Below are 27,810 nucleotides of genomic sequence, written 5' to 3'. Positions count from 1 at the left end.
AGTAATATCCCAACAAAGTACAGGTAGCCCTCAATTTATGACTGATCACTTAGCGGCTGCTTGAAGTTACAATAGACACCCCCCAAAACCTAATGACTCACTTTCAAAGTTATGACTGTCTTATCCCGCCCCTTGTGCTCATTTAAATGTATTTTGGGTGCTTGGCAACCAGTTTTCCTTTATGGCCATTCGCAGCATCCAACACAGTGTCATGTGACCACAATTTGCCTTGTTTTTTAAATCAGTTTCTGGCATTTCGTTCCAATTGTTGGCAAAAAAAAATAGTAATCATGCAATGGATTTGCTTAACAGCAGTTTAAAAAATTGTCAAAAAATTGGGTCTGGACACGCCGCCTCAAGGTATGACCGCCACGACTTATGACCATAATTCCAGTCTCGAGTATGGTCATAAGTTGAGGACTGGCTACAGTTTTACTGTTGGGAGTTTGGAACATCCGGAAGGAAACCGATATGTGTCCCGTGTAGTGTGGAGTGCAACACTTTTATAGTGTCCCCGATAGTAGGAAAAGTTAATTTAACAGTATATCTAAGCAGTCCAATGGTGAATCAAACTCTTCTACTAAGCCTCAGTTATCTATTTTACAATAACACCTCTCAAGGCTATTCAAAGATATTGGATAATTCACTTCGAGCAAGGTCAGCATTCAAAACAATTATGTACATCCTTATTAGAGTTATATGTTTAGCTCAGGATGTGTCCATAGGAGCATCTAACTTCAAGTTGCTGATAGCAACATGCAAGTCTTTAAACTTTTAAATCTGGGGCACCTTTTTACCATGTTTGCATACTAACGTTGCTCTTCACATGATTCTAGAAGAGAACCAAATAATTATTTTGTTGAGGGAAATATTTAAATAAGGAATAGCTGTTCTTACCAGGGCACAGAAGGCTTTATTTACTGTCTGCCTCTCACAGTGGAACCTTGCCATATCCCACACCTGGAGGTGAACTCAAAGTCTGAAGCCCTAAAGCAGGGGTATCTAACGTTGGCCACCTTGGATTTCAACTCCCAGAATTCCCCAGCTAGCATGGGAGTTGAAGTCCACAAGTCTTAAAAGTTTGGTCAAGGTTGAACTCCATGTCTCAAAACACAGGGCGAGTTTTTAAAAAAACATATTTCAATGGTGTACCAGGTGGAGGTGCCAACTATTGCAATTTCTGCATTTTTTGCCACAGGCAGTGGTGGGCTGCAATCGCTTTAACCACCGGTTTGGTGAGTGCGCGCTTTGTGTACGTGTGTGCCTAATGCGCTTGCGCGCAGCATTCAGAATACAGCAATTGGAAGCTCAGCTGCTTACCCTCTAAGGCAGTGTTTCTCAACCTTGGCGAGTTTAAGACGAATGGATTTCAACTCCCAGAATTCCCCAGCCAGCATGGCTGGGGAATTCTGGGAGTTGAAGTCCACTCGTCTTAAACTCGCCAAGGTTGAGAAACACTGCTCTAAGGCAGCCCCGGTAAGTAGAACAGTGGAGGGGCGGAAATCAGCTGTGCCGCACAAATCAGCTGAGCCAGAAAGAAGGAAATATAGGACAGGATAGGGCGGGGCCAGCTACCGGTTCATCTGAACCTATCCGAACCGGCAGCAGTCCACTACTGGCTTCAGATAATAAGAGTTCCTATTTCCTAATACAAAGACATTTATCCAATTCAGTGTTCCCGCCTTACCTAGGCTGTGATTGACAGGAGAGAGTGTACTAGGAGACAACTCTGCCGGTGATCCTGGGGAAACAATCAAGGACATTATTTCATTGTTGTTCTCCTGCCTGTGTGCAGACACACACAAACACTCACACAAATCATTTAGACAGCGATCCAGGTGCCATATTTTTTCACACGCTACCATTACCTTTGGACAGGGTAGTTAAAAGAATCTGGAATCACTTTTATTCTTTCCCCAACTCAATGAAATGTTGAAAAAAATGGAAAATGTTTGAACAAAGGATGGGAGGAACTATGATTGCCATGACAGAACCTTAGCATTAGTTCCACTAACTAGCTTAGAATTTATCTTACTCCTATTAGCAATAACGTAACAAAAATCAAGGTTGAGAGATCAGGATAGGTGATATACTATATATTAACCTACTGAAAAGGGCATTTAACTAACCCTTTGCCACTTCAGTATCTAATAATCCAAGAAATATGAAATGTACGGGTGGTCTTTGACCTATGACCACAATTGAGCCTAAAATTTCTATTGATAAACAAAGAGATTGTTAGATGAATTTTATCCCATTTCACAATCTTTCTTGCTACAGCTGTTAAGTGAATCATTGCAGTTATTAAGGTAGTAACACAACTGTTAAGTGAATCTGGCTTCCATTGACTTTGCTTGTAGTTTAAACTAGCCATTTGCTGTTACACCGTATCTATTTTATCCGTAAACCCAAAATCAAAGTTTCATTTTTCTCCCTCTACCTCAAGCACAAAGTCCAGAAGTGGTTTCCACATAGGAATTTTTTTTCCTTGCAGGCATTGAATCTTTTTTAATTTATGTATAGCACCAGGGTCCACTGGAGTTGGTTTAAACAAACAAATAAACCAACATACCCTTTTAAAACCTAACACTGATACAACCCAAGAACATTTTTGTCACAGAGATACATGCAAACGTAACAAAAAATGAGCATAAGACTTGAGCACACCATAAAAATGAAGGCATTTACCCGTATCCATGCTTTGGTTCAACTGCTGGTCACTGGTTTCCCCATCTTCACTGATATAGCCAGGGGGTGGTGTTTCTGCCAAGAGCAAAATATAATTGAGAAGCCTTTAAAATAAAAACATCACTCAATACCATGGACGCTAGATGTTTGATCAATAAACAAAGAATAGACAAAATGTTTAGGAATTTAGCCCTTGAGCCTATTTAAATACACCTCTGGCCGGAAATCACACTGCCACAATTAGAACAGCAAAAAAAAAAAAAAAAAAAAAAAAAAATCCATGTCAGGTTTAGAGAGGGGGAAAATGTGTCAGTCACTTGCGTTTCCCTTTTTCCTTAGCCTTATGTTGCAATCTTTATACACCCTAGACATGCTCAGACATTAAGAGTTGTGGAGTTTTAAGACTGTGGAGTGAGTTTTTGATTTTTTGGAAGATTGGGGGATGGTGGTCATTTTTAGAATGGGAATAAAAAAGGGGAAGCTCTGGACATTCTGGTCCCAAACTGTACATGGGCATGCATGTAAGTGCATAGAGCTTTTCTACCCGCCCTCATTAAATCAGTAAAGTCCTGACCAATGTGGAGCTTGTAATCCTTTCAAGTCTCTACTCGAAATAGCCCTTAGACTTATATACTGCTTCACAGTGCTTTAACAGCCCTCTCTAAGCAGTTTACAGAGTCAGTCTATTGTCCCCCAACCATCTGGGTCCTCGTTTTTACCGACCTCGGAAGGATGGAAGGCTGAGTCAATCTTGAGCCGATCAAGATCGAACTCTCAGCAGTTGGTAGTCAGGAGAATTAGTCTGCAGTACTGCATTCCTAACCACTGGTCTCAAGCAAACACAAGAAAAAGCCCAGTATGGACTTCCCAATTTCACAAGAAACACCCTAAGGAAGGGAGGGGAGGGGAGGAGAGGGGAGGGGAAGGATGCTAGTTTTCATAGCCTCAATTCCCACACAGTAAGCAAGCTTGTGAATGCAGTTACCTAAATTTTTAAAAAATAAATACTCATGCTACAGATTCACTTAAAGGTAAGTTAGGTAATAGCTAGTTTAACACACGATCCCATGTGTGGCTAGAGATGCCTATAAGGCAGTTCCCTCCCCAGCAAAGGTTAATATATGCATGGCCCATGAACTCATGAAGGGTTCCTGAAGTTTATGCATTCTTTTTGTAAGAAAGGCAACTTCAAGTGTATTCAATTATACCTCATGCACAAAAGTTATTTTTCAGAATTTATATGTACTCCAGCTTGCAGAACACATTTTATGATTCACAAATAAAACTAGAAGTACAACCCACAACATCAAATGACAGTGGAGAAACACAATTGGTGCATTTGAAAATATAACTGTCAGGGTTCAAATATGGTGACTCTGTAAACCACTTAGAGAGGGCTGTAAAGCACTTTAAAGCGGTATATAAGTCTAAGTACTATTGCTAAAGCTAGCATCTTGCCCCCAACAATCTGGGTCCTCATTTTACGACCTCGGAAGGATGGGAGGCTGAGTCAACCTTGAGCCTGGTGAGATTCTAACTGCCAAATTGCAGGCAGCCAGCAGAAGTAGCCTGCAGTACTGCACTCTAATCACTGCGCCATCACGGCTCTTAAAGATGCTGTTAAAAGATCTTATTTCTTCTTTTCTTTATGAAAAAGTATACCGGCAAGGATTGGGATGATGGTTAAAAAACTTTTAGTTGGACCCGGAGCGCTCCAACAATTACAAAGAAATACCAATCCTAGCAAAGAATCCGGCTTCCCATGCTGTTATTTTAATTTTGGCACGTTATACAATGGATTTCAGTTTAGTTCTATTTGCTTTTACAGGAATACCTGGTATGTAATTGCTTTGTGGTTCTATTCCTGCTGGAAAATTAGTGTTTTCGGGAATGGAATGAGTGTAGTCATCGAGAGGAGGAAGTTCAGTCAGAATCTCAGTGTGTCGTGGTACCAAAACAGGAGGCAGAACTGGGAAGAGGAAAAACATCCCAAAAAGGTTTAGCACAATTTATCATGCTTAAATACACAACAATATGCATACCCCTCTATAGAATGTATTTCAGACTCTACAGTCACATGACAAGGTTTTAATTCAAAGCACTCACTGGTCGTTCAATTTTATGCCTATTAAACCCAAATTATTATTGCTTATTTCCAGGTAAGCATGGAGAAAACCACACCAATTAGCCTAAAATGCTAATTTAAGTATCAACACTTGCGGGAGGAGGGGAGGGAGAAACTTAATATATATTACATGCTAATATCCATGGTGAATATGAGTACTGCTGTCTGCAAACTTAGCCAGAATCTCCTAGGCATATTACTAAAAAGGTTATCTTCTTTATTTCACACTTTCTTCTGACAAGTAGAAATGTGTCTTATTTTTCCCAGAATCACCCCAGGAGGAAAGGGTGGAAGTCTAAGGAACGGAAAGCAACCACTGAACCAAGGGAATGAAGTTGTCTTTAAGGCTGAGATCCAAATGGGACCTCTCTGACTCTGGTTTAACCGTAAATATGAAGTGTAAAAGGAGAGGGATGCAGATGCAAAATTCGCTAAAGTCACTTTGGAGCCTTTTTCTCAGCTCATATATCTCAAAGGTGCTTTTTCAAAAGGCAACTGGACTTTTGTTTTTCCTTGAAGATGTTTCGCTTCTCATCCAAGAAGCTTCTTCAGTTCTGGGAACTGAAGTTCTTCAGTCCTTCCAAGAAGCTTCTTCAGTTCAAGCTTCTTGAATGAGGAGAGACACATCTTCAAGGAAAAACAATAAAACAAGCAGAATGAGCTGGAAGGGACTGTCTTCTAGTCCAACCCCCTGCTCAAGCAGCAGACCCTATACCCGTGATGGCGAACCTATGGCACGTGCGCCCAAAGTGCCACGCGGAGCCATGTTGTCTGGCACGTGTGGCATCACCTGTTTTCTCTTCCTGGTTTCTGGCATGCAGGCGAAGGTGATGATCAGTTGGACTTTGTGTGTGTGGCAGTGCAGGAAACTGGAAGAGCTGGTCTTCTGTTTTCCTGCGTATGTGCGCTGGACAGCTGATTGTTGCACACCCATGCACACCAGAAACCCAGAAGACTAGCTGGCCGGTGCGCATCGGAAGTTCATTTCTGGATGTGTGCATACACCCTGGGCAGCTCTTCTTCTGCTCCTGAAAAGGTTTGCCATCACTGCCCTGTACCATTTGAGATAGTTGGCTATCCAGTCTTTTCTTAAAAACCTCCAGGGATGAAGCACCCACAACTTCTGAAGGCGAGCCGTTATACCGGTTAATTGTCCTCCCTGTTAGGAAGTTTCCCCTTACTTCCAAGTTGCTTCTCCCCTCGATTAGTTTCCACCCATTGTTTCTCGTCCTGCCTTCGGGTACTTTGGAAAATAAAGTGAAATAAGTTCAAAGTCCAGCTGCCTTTTGAAAAAGCACCTTTGGGACAACCGTGATTCTGCATGGTTGTGAATCTTCATAGACTCTCAGTTCATACGGTAGATGTGAAACTAAATTAGTGTGGTACCAATTCTATCAGTCTCAGTTCCTTGCACTGATGACATGTTAACAATTAAGCAATAACATGCCCTAAGAAACACTTTTTTATTCCATCTGAACAAACTATCCTTTAGAAATTACAGGGGATTGGGGGAAAAACAAGCAATTAAGCACTCTTAAGTGGCTGCTCCAGGTTGTGATGGAATCCTTTCCCTGGAACTACCAAAGAAAGGTGAACAAACATATCATTCAGGTGTCTCTATATTAAAAATCCTGGGAGCCACTTGAGTCTCTACAACAAAGCAGAAAAGAAAGACAGTTGAGGAGTTCTGTCATTTTAATTGAGGTGAATGCTTGCAGCCCTTTGCAGCTCCAATTTATACCAGGGAGTGCCAAACACATGTATTCAATTCAACCGAACAAAGCTTTTCAATATTTACGTGCCACTGTGGAAAATTAAAAGTTGGAGTAACTCCCGCTCAAACCCTTGGAAATAACGCAGACACTCCTTTTGATTCAACTTTGTACACACTGAGCGTTACGTCGGAGGCTTAGTAAGGGAAGCCTGCATTAGCCAAGCCCTTTACGTCAGCCGTGCTTGCCATCTTCGTACCTGGAGTCTCCACTCTCTGGTAATGGTAAGGATTTACACACACTTCATCCTTTTTAAGATTAAAAGCATATTCACAGTTTTCAATGGCCTTAAGTTCATGGTGGCTGTGAAGGTCAGGCCAGCGCCACAAGCGGCAGTAAATGACATGCGGCAATCCTTTACGGTGGGACACTTGGAGGCGGCCATCGAGAGACCTGGAGAGAGGGGGAAAAATATTCCAGAATGTTCTGAGTTGTTGACTTGTAGCATATTTAAGATGACCTACTCAGAACTATGGCACTTAGAGCACCCTTCCGTCCTACCCGAAAAAGAAAAATGCAAAAGAGCTGCCACAGACATTTGTATCTTTCGACACTGCAATATTCTTTGCAATAAGAGAGGTCGTTTCATGGTTAGTGTGCACACACTGCTATTACTGGCCCTTGAATCAAAGGATCTGTGTGTGTCATAATGGCTGGACAATAAATAAGTCTGTTCATCAGCAACACTTGACACTGGGCTAAAACAGGCAATTATTGCTGTTAAGAATATAGGTTGTACAAGACTGCACATAAAATTATAGCAGTCAGATCACCAAAGGAAATTCACATTGCATAAAACAGTGTTTCTCAACCTGAGCTGCTTTTAAGGCCTTTGGACTTCCAGCAGGGCTGGCTGGGGAATTCTGGGAGTTGAAGTCCACAGGTCTCAAAGTGGCCGAAGTTCTTGAGAAACCCTGGCATTAGAACATGCAGCGTCCACCAGACATCATGCCTGCCTGCGATTTCTGCATCCCTTGCTGCTACCAGTTGAAAAGTTTTGCTAGTTTTAAGATAAAAGACTGCCTGGGCCTACACAAATGCAGATGGATTTATGACTCATGGGATGGGAAAGACAAAAATCTCAGCACACAATGCAAATAGGGTGACATGGGAAGAAAAAAAAATAAAAGGAACCACCAAAAGCCAGACAAGTTGTCTCCTTGTCTCTGAGTGAACATACCTGATTCTTTAAAAAAATATACATACAAATATATAGTGTGCAAGCATTTTAAAGACACACTTGGTAACCTGGTATGAAGTAAAATGCCCCCTTTGTTGTTAAATGAAGAACAGAGTATGAAGTCACACACACCCCTCCCCCACCCACCCCCCCCAGTCTTCCCACAGCACTAATAGGAAGAGAACTTTTGTTGGTTAAAACATCAACTGAGAACACAACATCCTGTTTAAAAGGCTCTGTTGCTAGGAAGCACTGCAACTGGTAAAGACCCCTGAAAAGCCGAACCCACCCGCAAGATCTCTATGACGAGACACAGGGCAGAATATTCACCTGGTTTGTTCAGAGAAGCTGTATAGGCCTGTGGTATCCCACTGATCTATCGTATTTGGTGTACTCAGTCCCCAAATTTCAGAGCAAGTGCTGTGTATAAATTGGAAAAACAAAAACAAAAAAAGTTGATGTGAATATGGAAGCATGGTTATTCAAACTACCATGATGTAAAAGACATGGGAGAAATGTACAGAAAACTTCCTTCCACATAGAAAATACTGGAGAGTTTGCTTTTTTTTTCCTTTTCTTTTTTTTTTTCCTTTTCTTTTTTAATACTAGTATCAAAAAGAATGTATTTTCTATATGAAGGAGGCCGGTAAAATGGAACATGTGATTTTAAAGGTAAAATGATGTTTTCAAAACGGTGAGCACGTCGGCTGGATTGATGCAATTCGCATATTTGTAATATACCTTAAAACAGGCAAAACCTCGTCAACCTGGCAGTACACAAACAGTCTCTTTGCAAAAAGTAGGAAAATTATTTACAAAAATAATAATAATGATACTAAAAATAGCAAGTCAGACTAAAATCATGTCAGTAAAGTATTAAAAGTTCAACAAACTGTTAAACCAGAATTCAGGAATCACCAAAATCAATTTGTTACTAGCTGGAATGTGCAGGTTTCCCATTACTTTGCTGAAATACCCTTCTTCTTAGCCCACCACCTTCCCCACTTCGTCTTTATTGAGAATGAAAGGATACATCCAATGTTTGCTGTTAACAAGTGTACAAATACAAGATGAAATCAAATAGAAGGCAAGCAATTTTCAAATTAAATTTTTTAAAAACCCTGAAATTAAAGGTTTTCCTCTATTTAATATCCCGCCTTTATTATTTTTATAAATAATTCAAGGCGGTGAACTTACCCAACACGCAACACGCTTCCTCCTCCTATTCTCACCACCCCCACCACCCTGTACAAGTGGGATGAGAGAGTGTGACTGGCTCAAAATCACCCAGCTCGTTTTCATGTCTAAAGCGGGGCTAGAATTCACTGTCTCCTGGTGACTGGCCCAAAGTCACCCAACTGTCTTTCATGGCTAAGAAGAGACTTGAACTCACAGTCTCCTGCTTTCTAGCCTGGGGTCTTAAGCACTAGACCAAGCTATGTCGCTTCTATTCCTGAAAGAGAAGTGTCATTTCACAGGAATCTCAGCACCCAACACTTAACAATTTGAAAACAGTATCACAGCAAACTTTATTTACACGAATGACCCCAAATCTATCGGAAGTTATTTCTTCTGGTTTTGTACTTTTTTTTAGAAAGTGGTTCATGTGCTTTGGTTTGCACCAATCAAAAGGAGAAACTATCTAAGATCTGACCAATCAATTTGGTACAATAAGCAGCTGGAGTTCAATATGCTGTACTAATTGCTCCCAAAGGGGAGAGAATTATCACTCAAAACTGCCAGTACTTACCAAAAGGCAATCGAATTGAAACTCTGTCCACTTTGCAGGCTGGTGATAATATTCTGGATAGTGAAGTATTAGAAGTCAATTCAGGTAGACAGTTTACATGTTTAGTGGGATTAACATGGACCTTGAGAAGAATCACCCAAGAGGGATTGAAAAGGTGCCACTATGGTTTTTTTTTCCTGATTTTTAGCTACGACAGAATAACATGACTATGTATCTTAATAGATCTAAAGCATTTCTGAAAACCCTTTTCTTGTTCAGCCAACAAAACAAGGTCACGGCTGCTTATTTGTTGCTCTCAAGATACAAAATATATACATTATGTGAACTCTTTGAAACAACACTCTTGTCATACCCCAAAACTCAGAATGGGGATACCTGATTATATTTAAAAAATCAATTGTTATCAAGATGAACATTCTTTTTTTTAATATTCCTAAATTAAAGGTAAAGTAAAGGTTCCTCTCGCACATATGTGTTAGTCGTTCCTGACTCGGGGGTGGTGGTGCTCATCTCCATTTCATGTGGTCATGTGGCTGGCATGACTAAATGCCAAAGGTGCACAGAACGCTGTAACCTTCCCACCAAAGTGGTTCCTATTTTTTTTACTTGCATTTTTTATGTGCTTTCGAACTGCTAGGTTGGCAGAAGCTGGGACAAGAAACAGGAGCTCACTCCGTTATGCGGCGCTAGGGATTCAAACTGCCGACCTTTCTGATCGACAAGCTCAACATCTTAGCCACTGAACAAAGCCTTGCTTTATATTCCTAACCTCCACTATTTCTGAAATGTTAAATAAATGCAGAAGATTCTGGAAGCAAGCACAAGCAGCTCAGTTCTCACAAATCAGTGCTCACAAATCTTTTATTGCAGAAACATTGTGGATTTTCCACTAGTAATGCTTTATTCCAAAGGTTTTTTCCCTCTGAGACAAGAACTTCACCATTATGGATCAAGGTTACCATTACGTCTTCTTTGTTAGTTGCACTTTAATATGTTTTGCTGTTACAGTATCTTTCCAATTCAGGATTAGGGCTGTCATAAGAAAATTAACCACAACCTAGGAATCGGTATACCTTTCCTGAGATGAATCTCCGATTATACATGTCATCAAATGCCAATCGAAATGCATATTAATGTTAAATTATGAACCAAGATCAGGAGATTTTTTTTGGGGGGGGGAAGCGGGGAGAAATGTACACCTACAAAACTAGAATCCAGAAATTATTATATGTAATCATCATAGCTGTATTGTCATAAATCAACCATAAGTCAACAACAAATTGACCTTCTAAAGAACTCTGCAGTTCATTAGATGGTAACAAGAACAGAATCAAACTGTATCTTGGAAGCTGTTAAGTCATCTTTAGAGTGCTGATAGGCCCAATCTACTAGAACTCTCCATGTCATTCAGAGAGACAGTTTGCAAAGTGAATGGCACAGAGGCAGCCAAAAGCTGCTGTTACCCCCTGAACCCACTTGCTCAAAGCATTAATTTCCTCCCAAAGGCTCAGCATGGCCACTTCACTCTGACAGCAATCCTAGTTTCTTCATTATGCTGACCCTGCTTCCCACTGTGGATTCAAACCAGGGCTTTCCGATGGTCTTCTGAACCATTTGCACAAGCCTACAAATAGATGGCAAAACAGCTCCTAAAATGAAAGGAATCCACTGCCCTTTATTTCTGCATTTTATTAATAATCTTCATGACACTACATTTATTGGAATGATATATAGCCTGGCCACAAGAATAAAAAGATACTACTGAAAAACAGTTGCTTCAGTTGCACAAACCTGAAAACAATTTGCTCCTTTGGAAGAAGCCTGCATACTTAAAAGGATTGGTTCATCTTTAGACACTAGCTCTGTTCTCCATACTGGAAAAGTTTGGAAAATTAATACCTCTAACGTTGACCAACATTTCCTATTAAGCTAATGATTAGTTTACAGCAGGGTTGTCCAACCTTGGCAACTTTAAACTTGTGGACTACAACTCCCAGAATTCCCCAACCAGCTATAGTGGCTGGGGAATTCTGGGAGGTGAAGTCCACAAGTCTTAAAGTTATCAAAGTTTGACACCCCTGGTTTCCATCTATTATCTCCTTGCAGCTGTTGAAAGAACACTTAGCAAAACATCAATATCTGAAATCACTAGTGGATTTTTGCTGTTCTGACATTACTGAATTCATAACAAAATTTACAAACACTGTAAATAACCTCATTTGAGTCCCTATTTTCCAACTGTCTCTAATGGAATGTTTGTGAGAATGGTGTCTGATAAAGATTAATGTGATGTATTTTATCCATGTGTACAGGCAGATGTGGATCAGACATGCTGTCAACGTTCCAACAGATGCCCTAATTAATTCATGAGTCTCAAGCAAGTTGATACATACATGGGATTTGATATATCCATTTTTTTGTGCATGACATTCTCTTGATTCAAAATTGTCCCCATAACTTAAGAGATGACAAAAGCTGAATTAATCTGTATTATGCATTTTCAGACAATTTTTATAGAGGAGGAGGGGAAAACTTCGATAAACAGTATAAGCAACCCAAGGTGAAAAATTGTCTGAAAGTCAAGTGGAGCTGTCTTTTCAGGATTTAACTCATCTATAAAGTTCTGCATCATTTTAGTTGTAAAACTTTAGAATTTATAGATGAGGTCAATACAAACCAGTTGTTTTATAAACTCCCACCAATAAAACAGGCTCCAAGAGATGGTAACAAAAAAGAAACCCAACAACCTGGAGACACAACTTAAGAAGCACAGAAAATAGGTTAAAAAGCATTGAATAACCCAGGTTATTAACCTAGGTTTCATGTCCAAAATCTAAAAAAAAATTGAATGAAAATGTAGCTCTCAACAGCACCAACTTCAGTCTCGGAATGAATACCCTTATACCCTTTGATGGGGGGAAAATGACTCCCCTTCTGCACAACAAACAATAAATAATCTCTAAAGAAGTTGAATGAATGAATGAACACAAGAAAATGCTAAGCAAGTCTTGAGGGTGCTTGGCATTACAAGAATATCTGGAACATGCATAACCTAAAATAAATGAAGCAAAGAGAATTGGAGGAGTTTCTCAACTAGTGTTTTCAAATGGTACTGAGAACTCTTAGGAAAACTGCATTACTCCAGGCATCATAAAATGGCAAAAAGGACATCTATTGCACATCATCTTTAGGAGGCTATAGTCTAGTCCCGTAACAGTGAAACTATGGCACGCCATTTTGGGGGGCACGCTAGGCGTTGCGCTGGCCAGCTGATTTCGGCCTTGATTTTTGGCCGTTTTTCACTCTCTGGAGGCTTTCCTAAAGCAACCTATAAGTCCGTTCCCGAATTTCCGGTTTGTGTGTTGGACCATTTTCTTCCTCCGGAGGATGAAAAACGGCCCAATGGGCAACTCGGAACTCCGTTCCTGAACTTCCTGAACTTCCCGAACTTCCAGTTTGTGTGTTGGGCCGTTTTTCACCCTCTGGAGGCTTCAGAAAGTTTCCCTGAAGCCTCTGGAGGGAGAAAAAAGGCCCAACGGGCAACCCGGAAGTCCATTCCCGAACTTCCTCGCCTAAATCTACAAGCAAAGTTGAAGAGAATCTATAGGTATCCAGCAGTCACCAATACAATGAACAGAACAATACAAAATACAGTGAAGCAGCTGGATGATGGCTCCATATGGCTCTGGAGTCTCACTGGAGAGACTTCTCTGCTGTATTTCTAAATAGAAAGGCGTTATCCTATCCTTGATCCATGCACTGGCACTTGGGTTTCCTGCTCAAGGACAAGGATGATGATGGCTCACTTGAACTCTGGAACGTTTTGAAATGCTGTGGTGAACATTAACAGATCCCATATGTCTATTGCAACTTGCTAATTGTTTCTGTCTACCGAATGTATACATAAAATTTATGTGCGCTGCAGAAAGTTGGGGCTGGGATAGTTATCAGGCTTTTCAAAACTGGCAAAAGTTCACCAGACTCTTCAATATTCACAGGGGTGGGGAGGATGGGGGACGGGCCCCAATCTATCATATTTCTGTAGGAGAGGAAGAAGCCCAATGTTATTCTGAAATGAACCATCAGAGGTTTGGCTGCTCCAGCGCTCAGGCCCAAAGGAAATCTTCTATAAGTTTTCTCTGAGTTATAGAGCACATACTGTGTGTGTGTGTGTGTGTGTGTGTGTGTGTTTTTAAGAGGAACAGTTGTGTAAATCTGGTTAAAGTGCTGCAGAGTAGGAAAGAGCTTGCTGCTTGGAAGCTGCCTATTAATACTGCTTGCACAGACTGAAACAATAGGAAGAAATTTGCTTCTCCAGCAATTAGAAGTGAAGAGACAAAACAGATTGTTCTGAGCAACAAATATCATGTCTAAACTACACATAAAGTAGAGATGCTAGGGTTTTTTTTTTTAGCACTTAGCTCCGTCAATAAGGCAATTAGGGCTTAAAAAGAAAATAATCTTAAAAATAAGTAAACGTAAAGGTTTCCTCACACATATGTGCTAGTTGTCCCCGACTCTAGGGGGCGGTGCTCATGTCTGTTTCAAAGCCAAAGAGCCAGTACTGTCCGAAGAGGTCTCCGTGGTCATATGGCTGGCATGACAAAACGTCGGAAGGCGCACGAAATGCTGTTACCTTCTCACCAAAGGTGGTTCCTATTTTTCTACTTGCATTTTTTACGTGTCTTCGAACTGCTAGGTTGGCAGAAGCTGGGACAAGTAATGTTCTGCGGCGCTAGGGATTTGAACTGCTGATCGACAAGCTCAGCATCTTAACCATTGAACCACCGTATCACACACACACACACACACACACAAACACACACACACGTACACACGTACGTACGTGTCACTAGGGATTCAAGCTGCTGACCTTTCTGATCGACAAGCTCAGCATCTTAGCCACTGAGCCACCGCGTCCCCTACCTTAAAAATAATACAATGCTGAATACAATGCTCCAAAACAAAAGTGAAGTGATTTACCATATGTACTGAAGACTGTTACACAGGATAGATTTATGACCAGAGAGACCGCATTTAATTAACCACAAAAAACTAACGACAGAAAGTGAGGGAAGAACACTTTATAACACAGGCTCCACTTTTGAAATGTACTAATCAAACTACAGGCAACCCAATTACCAAGGCAGTTTGCTTAAATGGAGAGTATTTTTAAATCATGTTGCTCCTCGGATCTTGATATAACTGTCTTTAAACAGCCACTCATTTATTGGTAATGCAATGGAGAATGTTTTTTTTTTAAAGCTTAGTGAAATGAATACTGTCTTTGGCCATGGAAACAATGGATGGCCATCATATTTTGTAATTTGTACTGTTTATTTCTAACAATCATTAAGGTTAAATCATAATTTCTCCACTGCTTCAATCCAAATCCAAACTCTGCTTCGTAACATGCAACTTAGGGTTCTGTAGCAGAATTTAAAATCAGAGTTGAAGAGTCTCCTAGTTCAACTTCTCTTTGGTATAGGAGAGAAAGTTTGACATATGGATCTGCAGCCTCTACCTGAGAAGGAACCTACTAACTACAAGTGATTCCACAGTCAAATTGCTTTTACGAGTAGTCCTCGACTTACAACAATTGGGACCAGAGATACTAAACAAGGTGGTTCCTAAGTGAATATGCACTCTCATATTTACACTTTACTTTACTGATTAGCCCTTGGGCCATATCAAAATGCAGAGTTCCAGACATAAATTATTACTAAAATCTGACAGAAAACAATTTAATATCTGGCTTTTAATAAAAGGGAACCTGGATTCAAAGTTCCAATGGGGAGGGAGGGCCCTCTCCACAATCATGGAACTGAATTTCAGGTGCTCAGAACATGAGCACATCTGTAGCTGTTGGCAGTGTCCCACTGTTATGTGACCGTGTTTGAGGACAGTTTGGGCGAAACCCAGCATTGCCAGTTTTCAGCAAAACGATGCCCATGGATTTACTTAGCGGCCAATACATAAACAGTTTAAAAAAATGGTCGTTTTATGAGCATTATGACATGCAACTGTAATGGGCAGGTTCCACCAGTCATATATACGCACACACGCACGCACATACATACATACATACATATACACACATACATACATACATACATATACATTACATACATACTGCATACATACATACCAGAGGTGGGTTCCTACCGGTTCGGACCAGTTCAGCCGAGTAGGTAGTAACTTGGCCAGACACGCACCCGAACCGGTTCTATCCTCGCAGCCACCATCTTAATTTTCTGTTCTGCACATGCGCAGAACAATCTTCTTTTTAAAAATGTAATTTTTCCCACTTTTCTAATGTTGTGTGCATGCACCGACCTTTTTAGGTGCAAATGTGCACGGACCAAAAAATTTTGCACGCCGAACTGGTCGCTTCTACAGAAAAGGGCTTCTCCTAAACCCCATTTTAAGGCCTTGGGATCAGGTAGAAGAAAATAAAAGGAAGGGGTAAGGGAACCACACTTTCTGAAAGCGAAAGAGCTAGAAACAAAAAAGAACACTGCCCTGTGTTTACTCTGGCAGTGTAGTGGAAACTCAAAAAAGATGAAAAACAGCTGCAGCATTCACAAAACAGGCTTTCTTCATTTACGCCTCATTAAAGTAAGCAGTCAGCACAGCAAGCAGAGGTAACTGGGGCCCTTCCCCCCCTGCCCCCTGCAAGATTCCACAATCTTTCAGTAAGGTTGGTTATGGAAGATGGCATGAGAAGAGTGATGGAGCCGTGTTCAGCAACTACACGGATGCCTGTGATCAAAATGCACCCAGTTTGGCTCCATTATGTCTCCAGTAACCCCCACCCCCTTCCAATAGGAACCTTGGATCTAGGCGAGATTCTATCCAAGCAGTAGTTTTCTCAACAGCAGAGTTTTCAATGCCTCTCAGCCCTCTCCTACCTGGAAGAAGTAAGACATCCCTCCTTCACTTATATTAAAACAGCAAGCAGCAAGAAAATAAACAACAAACCTGAGGTTTTTGTCTGAAGAAAAGATGGCACACCCAGTTGTGCCTGAAAAACACTTGGGAGTAACTGGATGGAAACTAATCAAGGAGAGAAGCAACCTGAAATTAAGGAGAAACTTCCTAACAGTGTGGACAATTAACCAGTGGAAGAGCTTGCCTTCAGAAGTTGTGCGTGCTCCATCACTGAAGGCTTTTAAGAAGACAATGGACCATCACTTGTTTGAAATGGTACTATAGGGTCTCCTGCTTGAGTAGGGGACTGCACCAGGGGTGGGTTCCGGCTTCTTCTACTGCCAGTTCGCTCAGGGACGTGCTTCGAGCGCTTGATGTGTGCTACCTCGTGCATGCGCAGTAGGTAACAAAAAACAAGATGGCGCCACCGGAAGAACCAGTTTGGGGGCATGGCCAGCCGAGTTACTACCTACTCAGCTGAACCGGTAGGAACTCACCTCTGCATTGCACTAGAAAACCTGCAAGGTCCCTTCCAGCTTTATTCTGATTATACTAGATCAGGGGTGTCAAACTCATGTCGTCACAGCAGCATCACGTGACATATCATGACTTTTTCCCCCTCTGCTAAACTGGGCGTGGCCAGCCCGTGACGCATCCAGTCAGGGGTGAAATTCAGCAGGTTCTGACAGGTTCTGGAGAACCGGTAGCAGAAATTTTGAGTAGTTCGGAGAACCGGCAAATACCACCTCTGGCTGGCCCCAGAGTGGGGTGGGAATGGGGATTTTGCAATATCCTTCCCCTGCCACACCTACAGAACCGGTAGTAAAAAAATTGAATTTCACCACCGCCGGGAGTTTGACAGCTATGAATTAGATGGTCCAGGACTGGGGGAAAGGCTAGCTTCGTTTGGAAGCCAACCTATCCACTTTAGCAGCTCCATCTCCACCAAGCTCTAAGTAAAACAGCACTGCAAGCTATTCTTGAGATTGATTAGTCTGACTGGATTAAAGCAGTCACAGTACATTCAAGCCTGAAGGATTCTGCTCTCCTTCACAGGCCCATCTCTGAAGATTGTCTTGCATGCCTCATTTTGCTTGTACAAGAGACAACTATAAAAATGTACAGAGGTCTTCTCAGGAAGAGAACAGGAAAGAGACCTGGAGAGAGAAGCGGTGGGAAAGGAAATTCAATAGTACTTGCTTGGAGTTAATGGGATCATATGTATGAAAGAGGGAAGGAAGTCTTTCACAGCCAGATTGGCTCAGCAAACAGTCAACAAACTCAAGTTTCTTCTAAAGGTATGATCAAGAATAGAAGTAGAGAGAGAGAGAATAGCGACACTGGATGTTCCGAAGATTTTTCAACTTAGAATTCTACAATTCTTGTGATAAAGAATTTGGGAGGATGTTGGATCTGGATATTAAAAAAATCACTGTCTTCCCAAGTCACGTCCCTTCATCTTGACTTGCTGCCTGTCTCCTGCTCAGCCATGTCTCAGCTGGGGAAGCTAAGACATAAAAGTTGTCCTTTAACATCTTCCTTGAGCAATTCATGCACGCATTCGCTTCCTTTTAATTTGAATACTGTTCTCAGATCTTCATTAACGTCTCTTTGTGAAGGTTTCTTCTACTAACTGCTTTTTCTTTTCCCCTTTGTGCTTTTTTGTATTTTTATTTTTAGGAAATTCCATTCAAAGGCAAACAATCATTAGATATAGCATGTGAAAAGGATGCCCTTGAGGAACAGAGGGCACAGCCATCACCAAAGACACAAAAGAAGAGGACACGGATTTAAATCTGGGACAGGTAAAAACTATGTGCAAACATCTCAAGAAGTAAAGGTTTCCCTCGCACATATGTGCTAGTTGTTTCCGATTCTAGGGGCCAGTGCTCATCTGTTTCAAAGCCAAAGAGCCAGCGCTATCTGAAATGTCTCCGTGGTCATGTGGCCGGCATGACTAAATGCAGAAGGTGCATGGAATGCTGTTACCTTCCCACCAAAGGTGGTTCCTATTTTTCTACTTGCATTTTTACATGCTTTCGAACTGCTAGGTTGGCAGAAGCTGGGACAACTAATGGGAGTTCATTCTGTTATGCAGTGCTAGGGATTCAAACCGCCGAACTGCCAACCTTTCTGATCGACAAGCTCAGCATCTTAGCCACTGAGCCACTGCATCCCTCCATCTCAAGTAGATACCTCCCTAATTCAGATGGTTATAAAAGAAAAGAAGGGGAATCAGACTTAACAACAATTGAAGCTAATCCAAATAAAAGTAGTCTTTAGTCTTCTATGAAGATTTCTTGGTCTGTTCTGCCTCGCAGGACTGATATCGGCTTAATAACTATCAACAACCTGACTTTCTTATATACCCCTGAAGTCTTGGCTTACTCATAAGAAACAGTCATTTAATCACTCAAACAGGAAATCAGCTCTCAGGAGCCAGTTCTTGCAACCAGCAACTACTCAGAAAATGATCTTTTGACTCCTCTCACCATTGAATACACAACTCCTCACAACACACAGCTTCCTTGACCATTCTCCTTTCTCTTGGTTATCTTTTCCTCCAGTTGAATACCACTGGAAAATTCCTATTTACTCTCTCTCTGTTATGCAGTCCTGATAATCAGGTATTCTTATTATCTCTGCCATTTCCACCATAAATTGTACTTCTAAACAAATCCGTGGCTGAAGAAAAGATACACAGAACTAGTATCTAAAAACCGTCCAACCTGGACGCTAAGTTCTCTACAGAGAAAATAGTTCTCGAAGAGTTTGGGAAAGCATTACAATCATGCTGTGAATGCCCTTGAGAGTTTTAACTTTGCAGGTTTTTTTCAAGCCCTTTTATTCAGCTCCAAATATAAAAAAATGAAAACAACCTTTACTGTTTTAAACCATGAGTTCTTTGTGGGTTCAGAACTTAGGAAAATAGAATTTTAAAATAAAATTTAAGAATAAACATGTTTTAAATATGAAAACATTCAAATTCTGGGGTGTAAGCTGATTTTTATTTTTTGCTTATCCTATGGTTTAGGTAAACTACAGTTTTCCATGCTTGACATTACAGGGAACAGTTTAATAAGTGAATATTCTCTTCAATTTTAATTTCCATCTAAGACCAGTTAGAAAAATAAGTGAACATATCAGAGTAGGTCAAAGGAAACATAAAAAGAAAATCGAAGTCAATGAAAATGGGGATACTTAGGCAGCATGTCTGGTAAAACAAGGGATGGGATTAAGAATGAATAATTAATACTGCAGACTGAATATGTGAGTAAGTGAATGGAATGAGATGGCTAGATCGTATAAAATAGAATTCTTTATTGGCCAAGTATGATTGGACACACAAGGAATTTGTCTTTGGTGCATATGCTCTCAGTGTACATAAGGAGAATAAAATACATTTATCAAGAATAAAAAGATATAACCACTTAGTGATAGTCAAGGTTACAAATAAACTATCAAATCTTACTAGGAAACAAATAAAAACAATATAAATTGTAAAGATATAAGCAACATGCTTATTAGTCATAAGTGGGAAGAGATAGATACTAGGAAGGAAGAGAAGAATAACAGTAATACAGTCTTAGTAAATTACTAACAGTGTTGTAGGAATTAGTTGTTAAGCAGAGTGATGGCATTCGGGGAAAAACTGCCCTTGTATCTAGTTGTTCTGGTGTGCAGTGCCCCATAGCGCCATTTTGAGGGTAGAAGCTGAAACAATTTATGTCCAGGATGTGAGGGGTCTGTAGGTATTTTCACAGCCCTCTTGTGCAGTATAAAATGCAAAGCGAATATATGATGAAAGAGTAAATGGGCCAAGAGGATGGAATTGAGGAGATCTTCAAAAGGAGAGTTGAGAAGTTTAAAAAAAAGAGTGCAATGTGTGAAGAAGTGTGTGAACGTGGTGAAAACCAGAAGGGTGAATAACATTAGATTCCTTTCCCTTTTCTTCTATCTTTAGGTTATTTTGCTTACTGTTGCTTACTCTTTTCTAGAGTTTTGTTTATAACACTGTTAATAAAAGGGAACAGCAAAATATTAGGTACATATGCAACAAATGAGGCATGAAAGATGTTTTCAAAGTGGCAGTGAATTCTTTGAAAAGATCTTGCATACCTGATTTGTCATTTTATTGCCATTTTAAAGGAACAGCAATAATATACTGAAATCACAGGAAATCTTGACAGAATGAACTCCCATTACTTGTCCCAGCTTCTGCCAATCTAGCTTTGTGACTTCAAAATTGCTGTAAATTATTTTCCTGGATGATATCCAAAGGAACTCTCTTCATCGTGTCCACTTTCATTTCCTTACACAATAATCAGCTTTTTTAAAAAAAAATCAGTCACTAAGATTAGTTATTAATAGTGACATGACTATCTCATATAATAGCACACCAAATATTTACTTTGGCATTCAGTCAATAAAATTCATTCTCCTCTGGAATAATTCAAATCATATGTAAAGAATTATTGTATCCAACCTGATCTGTTAGAAATTATTGTATTTCGAACAGATCAGGTATTTAAATTGGATTCAACATTTAAGTAACAATCTGAAATGTAAAGGTCACAGTTACTGAGCACTTAATCAATCAGAAGATTAAAATAATTGCTTTCCTAAAAAGCTGATGATGAAGTAAAAGATGTGCCTGCCTTGCCAACCATCAAATATTTCAATTCCAATAAATGCAAAGACTTTGCAGACAAAGGGTGCAAGTGTGTGCAAGAGACTTTTCTTCCAAAGTTCATCAGCATTCAATCTCTTATTAGTTATTTCTCTGCATTTTGTTCAAGGCTACAGAGACTTTAATGTTGCACTTTTAACTCTATGTTAAGAATGTTGGCTATGACACCTCAATCTACTTTTTTCATGGTTATTTTCATAAGTGCCATCCAATTATGCCATTTCTTGATATAGTGCACCAAACAGTCGACTAACAAGTTTACTGGATGTCTTGTGGGAGTGTTATTTTTAATTCAAGTGTTTCAATTCCATATGCACATTCTGCAGAATAGGACAAAGCCATCCCCGTTCTTACTTTCAATTGTGTATTGATGTTTTAATTTTTCAAGATGTCATTCGTAGTGATCCCATGCACAAACTGTTATGCGGACAGAGCAACTGGCTCTGAGTGGTCCACATTTGGAGTGGACATGCATGTTTTGGAGTAGCAACATTTGAGGTAGGGGTAATAAGCAGGGGGGAAATCCAAAAACCTTAGCATCCCTTGGTTTCAAGCACAACCTACCTAACCAATTCACCGGCTGTCAGGGTTCCAAGTAACAGACCCAACACAATTGGAACTCTGAGGTCTGTGGCAGCCCTGAAGATGCTCCAAAACAGCTTCCAGGTTGACACCTGCCTGCTTACATGTCAGGTGCAAGAAGTCAGGAACCAGAATAGTGTTCAGAAATATTACAACTTTATTTCATGCTACCTACACACAAGAACCTGAACCACTAAACGTCAAGGTGAACTGGTGCTAAATAAAAGTCAAAGGACTTGGGGGCTGGACTTAGGTCTCTTACATGGGCATAGAGATTCCAAACTGATGATGCATTTGACCCCACCCTCAGGCTCAGCGTGGTCAGGTCCTACAATACTCTCCCCCATCTCTGATTATCCACTTCCATTAGGCATGAAAGCCAGTTGGATGACTTTAGGCCAGTCGCTCTCTCTCAGCCAACCCAACTTTACAGGACTGTTGTTGTAGGGAAATTAGGAGGCCAAAGTATTAGATATGTTCATCTCCTTGAATTACACATGCACCTGGGTTCTCAACTGCTTTGAAACTCATCGAATTTGGTACTCAATGCATTTTGATGCAAACATTGTGTCCCGGTACTCATCATTTGTTCGGTATTCAATGCACAAGCTAGAACTTGTTGGTGTCGGCTGCCTTGTGACTCACTGCTTTATTCCTTATGGGAGAAATGTGTTTGTTACCCATCATTTTTGGTATTCATCGTGCTTCCTGGAACCAATTAACAATGAATACTGAGGTACCACTGTATAAAAAAGGGCAAGACAAAAATACAACAAAATATTGTCTTGTTCATGCACAGAAGCCTTTTCAGAATTGTCTGGACCAGAGATTTTTAGCTGCAAGTTATCCTATTGTGCATGCCTAATCACTCAGCTCCCATTTATTCCTCACTTCTCCTATGACTGAAAGCACTTAATGGAGTAAGCATCAGTGGAATGATTGTATTAATATACAGATGACCCTTCAAAAAGTACTTTCAGAGGAGACAAAGAGATTGTGATTGATCTCTCCTGGTATCTGAACAGTGTATGTGTTACATTCCTATGAAATATTCTTGATTTACTTTAGCTTCTACACTTACCACACCTACTAACGTGTTGATTGGATCCTGTGAGGCTGCCTACCAGTGGAGGTAACTGGTGTGCGGTGGTATATTTTCAGAATTGTCCAATTAGGCACAGAAGGGAACATTATTTCACACTTGGCTACGTGTTGATTTGACTGAATGCAACTGAAGCGTCAGAGACACTATGTTCTATCCTGTTTTATAGTACTTGTTCAAATGTGTGGCACTCCCTCCTTACCATCAACACGCCTCTAGACAACTGATAATGACCCTTGGCATCCTTGATGATTCCAACATCCTCAGATACTTTTATCATACAGGATCTGTTCCCCAGGTTTATACTGCTGGCCAGAAATAATGTGGGAAGGGAATTCTCTCTTATAGTTGGGAGAATTGACTACCATTGCTGAATACTTGATATTAGATTGTAGTTTGCCCTAAGATGAAAGGTCACTGAATGACTTTGAACTAGTAACTCTTCTCTTACTGAACTGTTTATTAGTTTGTTGTTTTTAATTGTTTTAACCATTTTAGTTTTAGAATTGTAAGCTGCCCAGAGTCACTTGGCTGAGTTGGACAAATGAATGAATGAATGAATGAATGAATGAATGAATATTATTATTATGGCCCAGAGCTGGTGGAAGACTCAGATGATGAGGAGGTTGGGGAGGAACTTGGGCCAGTTCTGGAGTCTGGGGAAGACTCTGATGGAAGCTCTGCATCAGACGCAGAGATAAGAGCCAGGTCGTCCGACATTTCCCAGCCACCAGAGAGGCAGCTGCCTTTGGAGGCTGAAATAAGTGGGGTGGAAGAACAGCTGGGGCCTGTTCCAGATGTGCTTATGCATAGAGCTGTTAGGAGAGGAGAACAACTGAGGACGTCAACTCGAGAAGCAAGGGACACGTGGACGCTGAATAGCCTCTCCCTGGCTGGAGAATAAATAGAAGGAAAGGGGAGCGGTGGTCGTGTTTGTGGCAATTATCGCAAGGAACTGCTAAGGTCTGTTACTGCATTGAACTCCTTGAAGGACTATTGCTTGGACGTTTCAGTGGTTGAATGCAGTTAATTCACAAGAGGTAAATAAAGAGGGGATTTTCGTGACAAGGAGTCTGTTTCCTGTTTCTGCTAAGGCTGGGTCAGAACAATTATTGTGGGGGAAAGTATAGGAGGGTTAGGGTTCTCGAGGTCCTGAATAAAAAGCAGAATAAATCAATAATGGGGAAACTGTGGCCTCAATCAAGTTTAGCAACACCCCAATGTTCTGAATTGATACAAAGATCCTGGGAAGATGTAAAGCAAAACTGGTATCATAGGCAAGTTATGACAGGAGGTAGGATGAGTAGTCACTTCAAGCATGGATGTACCTGTACTTCTTTTAACCTGAAATAAAACTATGAATACTATGAGGTACTTCGTTTTAAGTTTCTAGGGGTCCTCTCCAACCCAAAAAGAATCTGAAGAAAGTATCCATATGCATTTTGTTGCTGAATCTGACTTACAATACTGATCATAAATATCTTTTGTCAGAATCCTTACAATGTGAAGGATGCTGAATCCAATGATCGAAGGGAAAATCTGGGGTGATAAGCTAGGTGAATAATCAGATCTAAATTAAGAGTGGGTATTATAGTGACTTCCATGCATAACCAGTAATAGTTGGGTGATGCAGCAACAGGGTTATGCTCATTGCAGTGGCCCCCTTCAGAAGCAGGAAGGGGAGAAATGCTGGATCTCTGGGTTTAGTGATGGTGGGTGATATTATACTTGTGATGGAGGCAGGCATGCTGGTGGAAGCCTTAATGGAGGTGATCTCCGCCCTGAGTCCCCTTCGGGGGAAAAGGGCGGCATATAAATTTAATAAATTGAATTGAATTGAATTGAATTTATGACAAAGAGGCTGAATTTTTCCCCCCACTCCAGTGCTGTCACCTGTACTTTAAAAATCTCTTTGCATGATTACTATTTTTGTCTCCAGCAGAAGATTTTGTGGGCAAGCAATTTCTATTTGTCAGTGTAGGCGAGATCAGCAGGTGATGCTTTATCACTTGGGCTATGATTAGGGCTGATTACAAACTGAATGAGCTCCATGAACCTGGTAGATTTGGTTCTTAATAGAACCTTTGATTAAAGAAGGCCCATGCCTTCCTAAAATTTCTAGCAGTATACAGTTATCAACAGTATGACCCTCTTCGAACCTGGGTGGATAAAAATTGATGATTTTTTAAAAATAAAATAAAAAAAAAGGATTGTTTCTATTTAAATAGGATTTTTTAAATTTTTATCCATTTATTTTAATAAAATGCTTTTGGAGTAAAAAAAAACTATCAAGGTAGTTTATTCAGAATGAAATGTAACTTAGTTATGTAGGATGGGGCTGTATATTCTGCAATATTGGGGACTGTCAGTGAGTCAACAGGAGGTCAGAGGAGGAGGAGCTGCTGCGGAACAGAGATGACAGTTGCTCTTTAAAAATATGATTTAAATCGAGTTGATTTAACTCAAGCCTTTTTACTAGTGATTTAAATCACGATTTAACACAATCGTGTTATCCAACTTGATTTAATAGCAATAGCAATTAGACTTATATACCGCTTCATAGGGCTTTCAGCCCTCTCTAAGCGGTTTACAGAGTCAGCATATCGCCCCCACAGTCTGGGTCCTCATTTCACCCACCTCGGAAGGATGGAAGGCTGAGTCAACCCTGAGCCAGTGAGATTTAAATCAAATCCACCCTGCTTCCAACTGAAAAAGGTAGAGTGAGCACCTGCAAGCATGGCGTCATTTACTGCCAAAATTAGTGCATTTGTGAATGAAGGACCCTAGAGCAGTGATCCCCAATCTTTCTAGGTTGGTGGCCTGACCCAGCGTAGGGGGTGCGAGTGGCAGGCGCATGGGCGCATGCACAACTCCATTTATGCGAGCGGCGGGCTCACGCGCCCACTGCTTACGCAAATGCAGTTTCATGTACGAGAGGAGGGGTGCTTGCACTTACACGCAAAGCTCCACTCACACGTGCGAAGCTCTCGTTGTGCAAGCGGAGGGCACTCATCTGAAAAGCTCAATTCGTGAATGGAGCTTCTCACGTGAGCGCAAGCATACACACACACACGCTCTTGCCAGAGGAGCTCTGAGTCCGCACACGCTCAGCCAACTCTCCTGCACTCCTTTTTCAAACAGGCCATGCGCTTAGGTAGTTGGGAGACTCCTGCCCTGGAGGAGGATATATAGCATACTTTTTGCAAGGAAGGCTATTGCCATGACGACTTTAAAATAGCAAAATATAAAACAGAATCAATAGCTCTTGTCAGGCAAAGTTTTCAATGAGGTTACTGTTGCAACACTCAAGCATAGAGTAATTTTAGCAGGCCTCTTTCCATTATGGCTTACAAGGCATGCTCCTCAGAGTCAATTGCACCTAGGTGGCTACAATAAATTAAAATGAACACATACACACGCAGGTGTATGCATTTGCTTCAATTTACCATAGCTATCCAGTCCCAACTGACTCTGAGGAGCATGTCAATAAAATCCATACAAATAAAACCTAAAACCCAGGCAAAAACAATCTCAAAATGACACAAATCAAACGAACAAACGAAAGTAAAACCTAGTACCCCCAAAATGCAAGGCTTTAACAATACATTAACCCCAGGCCAGGGACCAAAGCCAGTTTAAAGAGCTTGCTTGAACCCTAGAAGAGGACACGGTCCTTGGGTCTGGGATGGAGGAGGAGAAGGGTGAGGCTGTGACAGAGAAGGCTTCCTTTCTCAGTCCTGTAAGAAGACAACATTTGAAAGAGGCGACCTGGAATGCACCTAGCCTGGTGGAACACAGTGGGTGTGCACAAAGAACTGAAGGCAAGTATTCCCTTAGATAGTTAGGCCCAATGCCATGCAAAGCAGAGACATCACCCTGCCAACAAAAGTGTGTATAGTCAAGGCTATGGTTTTCCCAGTTGCAATGTATGGCTGTGAAGGTTAGACCATAAGGAAGGCTGAGCGCCAAAGAATTGAGGCCTTTGAACTCTGGTGCTGGTGGAGTCTGGGCAAATGAATGGAGCCGTTTACTGGCCAGATGCTCTTCCTGTCGCCAATGCAGTTTTGTTCAGCAGATATATTCTCATGGTGCCGAGAGACAAAAATATATGCCTCTACCGAGGATCGAACTCACAGCCTTCTGATTGTGAGGCGAGAGCTCCATCTCGAGGCCATGGCACCACTCTCTAAGGCTATCATTTATGCTTTATAAATATTTATTCATATTAAATCTTTTGGTTTTCATTTGGGTATTTCATCTATATATATATATATATACTGTTTTTTTTTTAAAGAAAGCCGGGATACATGAAGGAATCAGGTCTGAGTGCATAATGTTCCAAAAGAAAAACTCATTATTATTTTTTTTGGTTAATAAATGAATCCATATTCTCTTCTGGGAATACTTCCCAATTCATCACATATACAGCTTCCCTACTTGTAATTCTTGATACTCAAGAAGAAAAGTAGACATCACGGAACCAATATTGACAACTTAGACAAATTATTGCAGCAAATTTTGGCTTAAAAAACTGAAGTTAATGTTCCAAATGGGAGGATGACATTTAAATGTGGTTAACTGACTGAAGAGCCTGGTAAAAAAGTACTGCCGTAACCAAAATATTGATAAACAAACGGGAAAGAAGATTGCACCCTTGCTGTATACTTATTAAACTATCACAGTCCATTTTTGCTTTAGAAAATTCTTACCTTGGTATTGTAACACATTTTGTATTGCAGTTCTGGGTAGTGATTGCTTTTTCAAGCTCATCCAGTTGTCCCGTCTTCTTCAGCTTCTTGACCAAACTTTTCACTGCTTTTTCGCACCACTTTTCTTCCTGTCCATTCTGCTCACCTCCACCAGCACCTCCTGAGCCACCAGCAGATTTCTTCCACCCTAACAGTCTCTTCACAACCGGCGGGGTGAAGGGCAATATAGATGACATGGCCCAGGTAGAGTACACCTAACACAATTCAGCTGCCTTTCACGAC

General features: G+C 40.8%; 1 protein-coding gene across 3 annotated transcripts in view; it reads right to left on the bottom strand.

Annotated features, from left to right (window-relative positions):
* Positions 1-27,810, bottom strand: part of LOC116505859 (mothers against decapentaplegic homolog 2) — a 51,087-nt gene that overhangs the window by 6,975 nt on the left and 16,302 nt on the right. For all 3 annotated transcript variants that reach the window (XM_032213301.1, XM_032213302.1, XM_032213303.1), the window contains 6 exons: positions 27,529-27,810; positions 8,096-8,185; positions 6,785-6,978; positions 4,523-4,657; positions 2,689-2,763; positions 1,688-1,741 (listed from right to left, as the gene is read on the bottom strand). In XM_032213301.1, coding sequence (XP_032069192.1) covers positions 1,688-1,741; positions 2,689-2,763; positions 4,523-4,657; positions 6,785-6,978; positions 8,096-8,185; positions 27,529-27,764 — 784 coding nt within the window. In that variant the 5' untranslated portion in view covers positions 27,765-27,810. The remainder of the gene's footprint in view (positions 1-1,687; positions 1,742-2,688; positions 2,764-4,522; positions 4,658-6,784; positions 6,979-8,095; positions 8,186-27,528) is intronic.

This window comes from Thamnophis elegans, chromosome 3 (genome assembly GCF_009769535.1).
Source record: "Thamnophis elegans isolate rThaEle1 chromosome 3, rThaEle1.pri, whole genome shotgun sequence".
NCBI classification, from domain to species: Eukaryota; Metazoa; Chordata; class Lepidosauria; order Squamata; family Colubridae; genus Thamnophis; species Thamnophis elegans.
The sequence above is the reverse complement of the archived record's forward strand: the minus strand, read 5'-3'. Positions and strand labels throughout refer to the sequence as shown.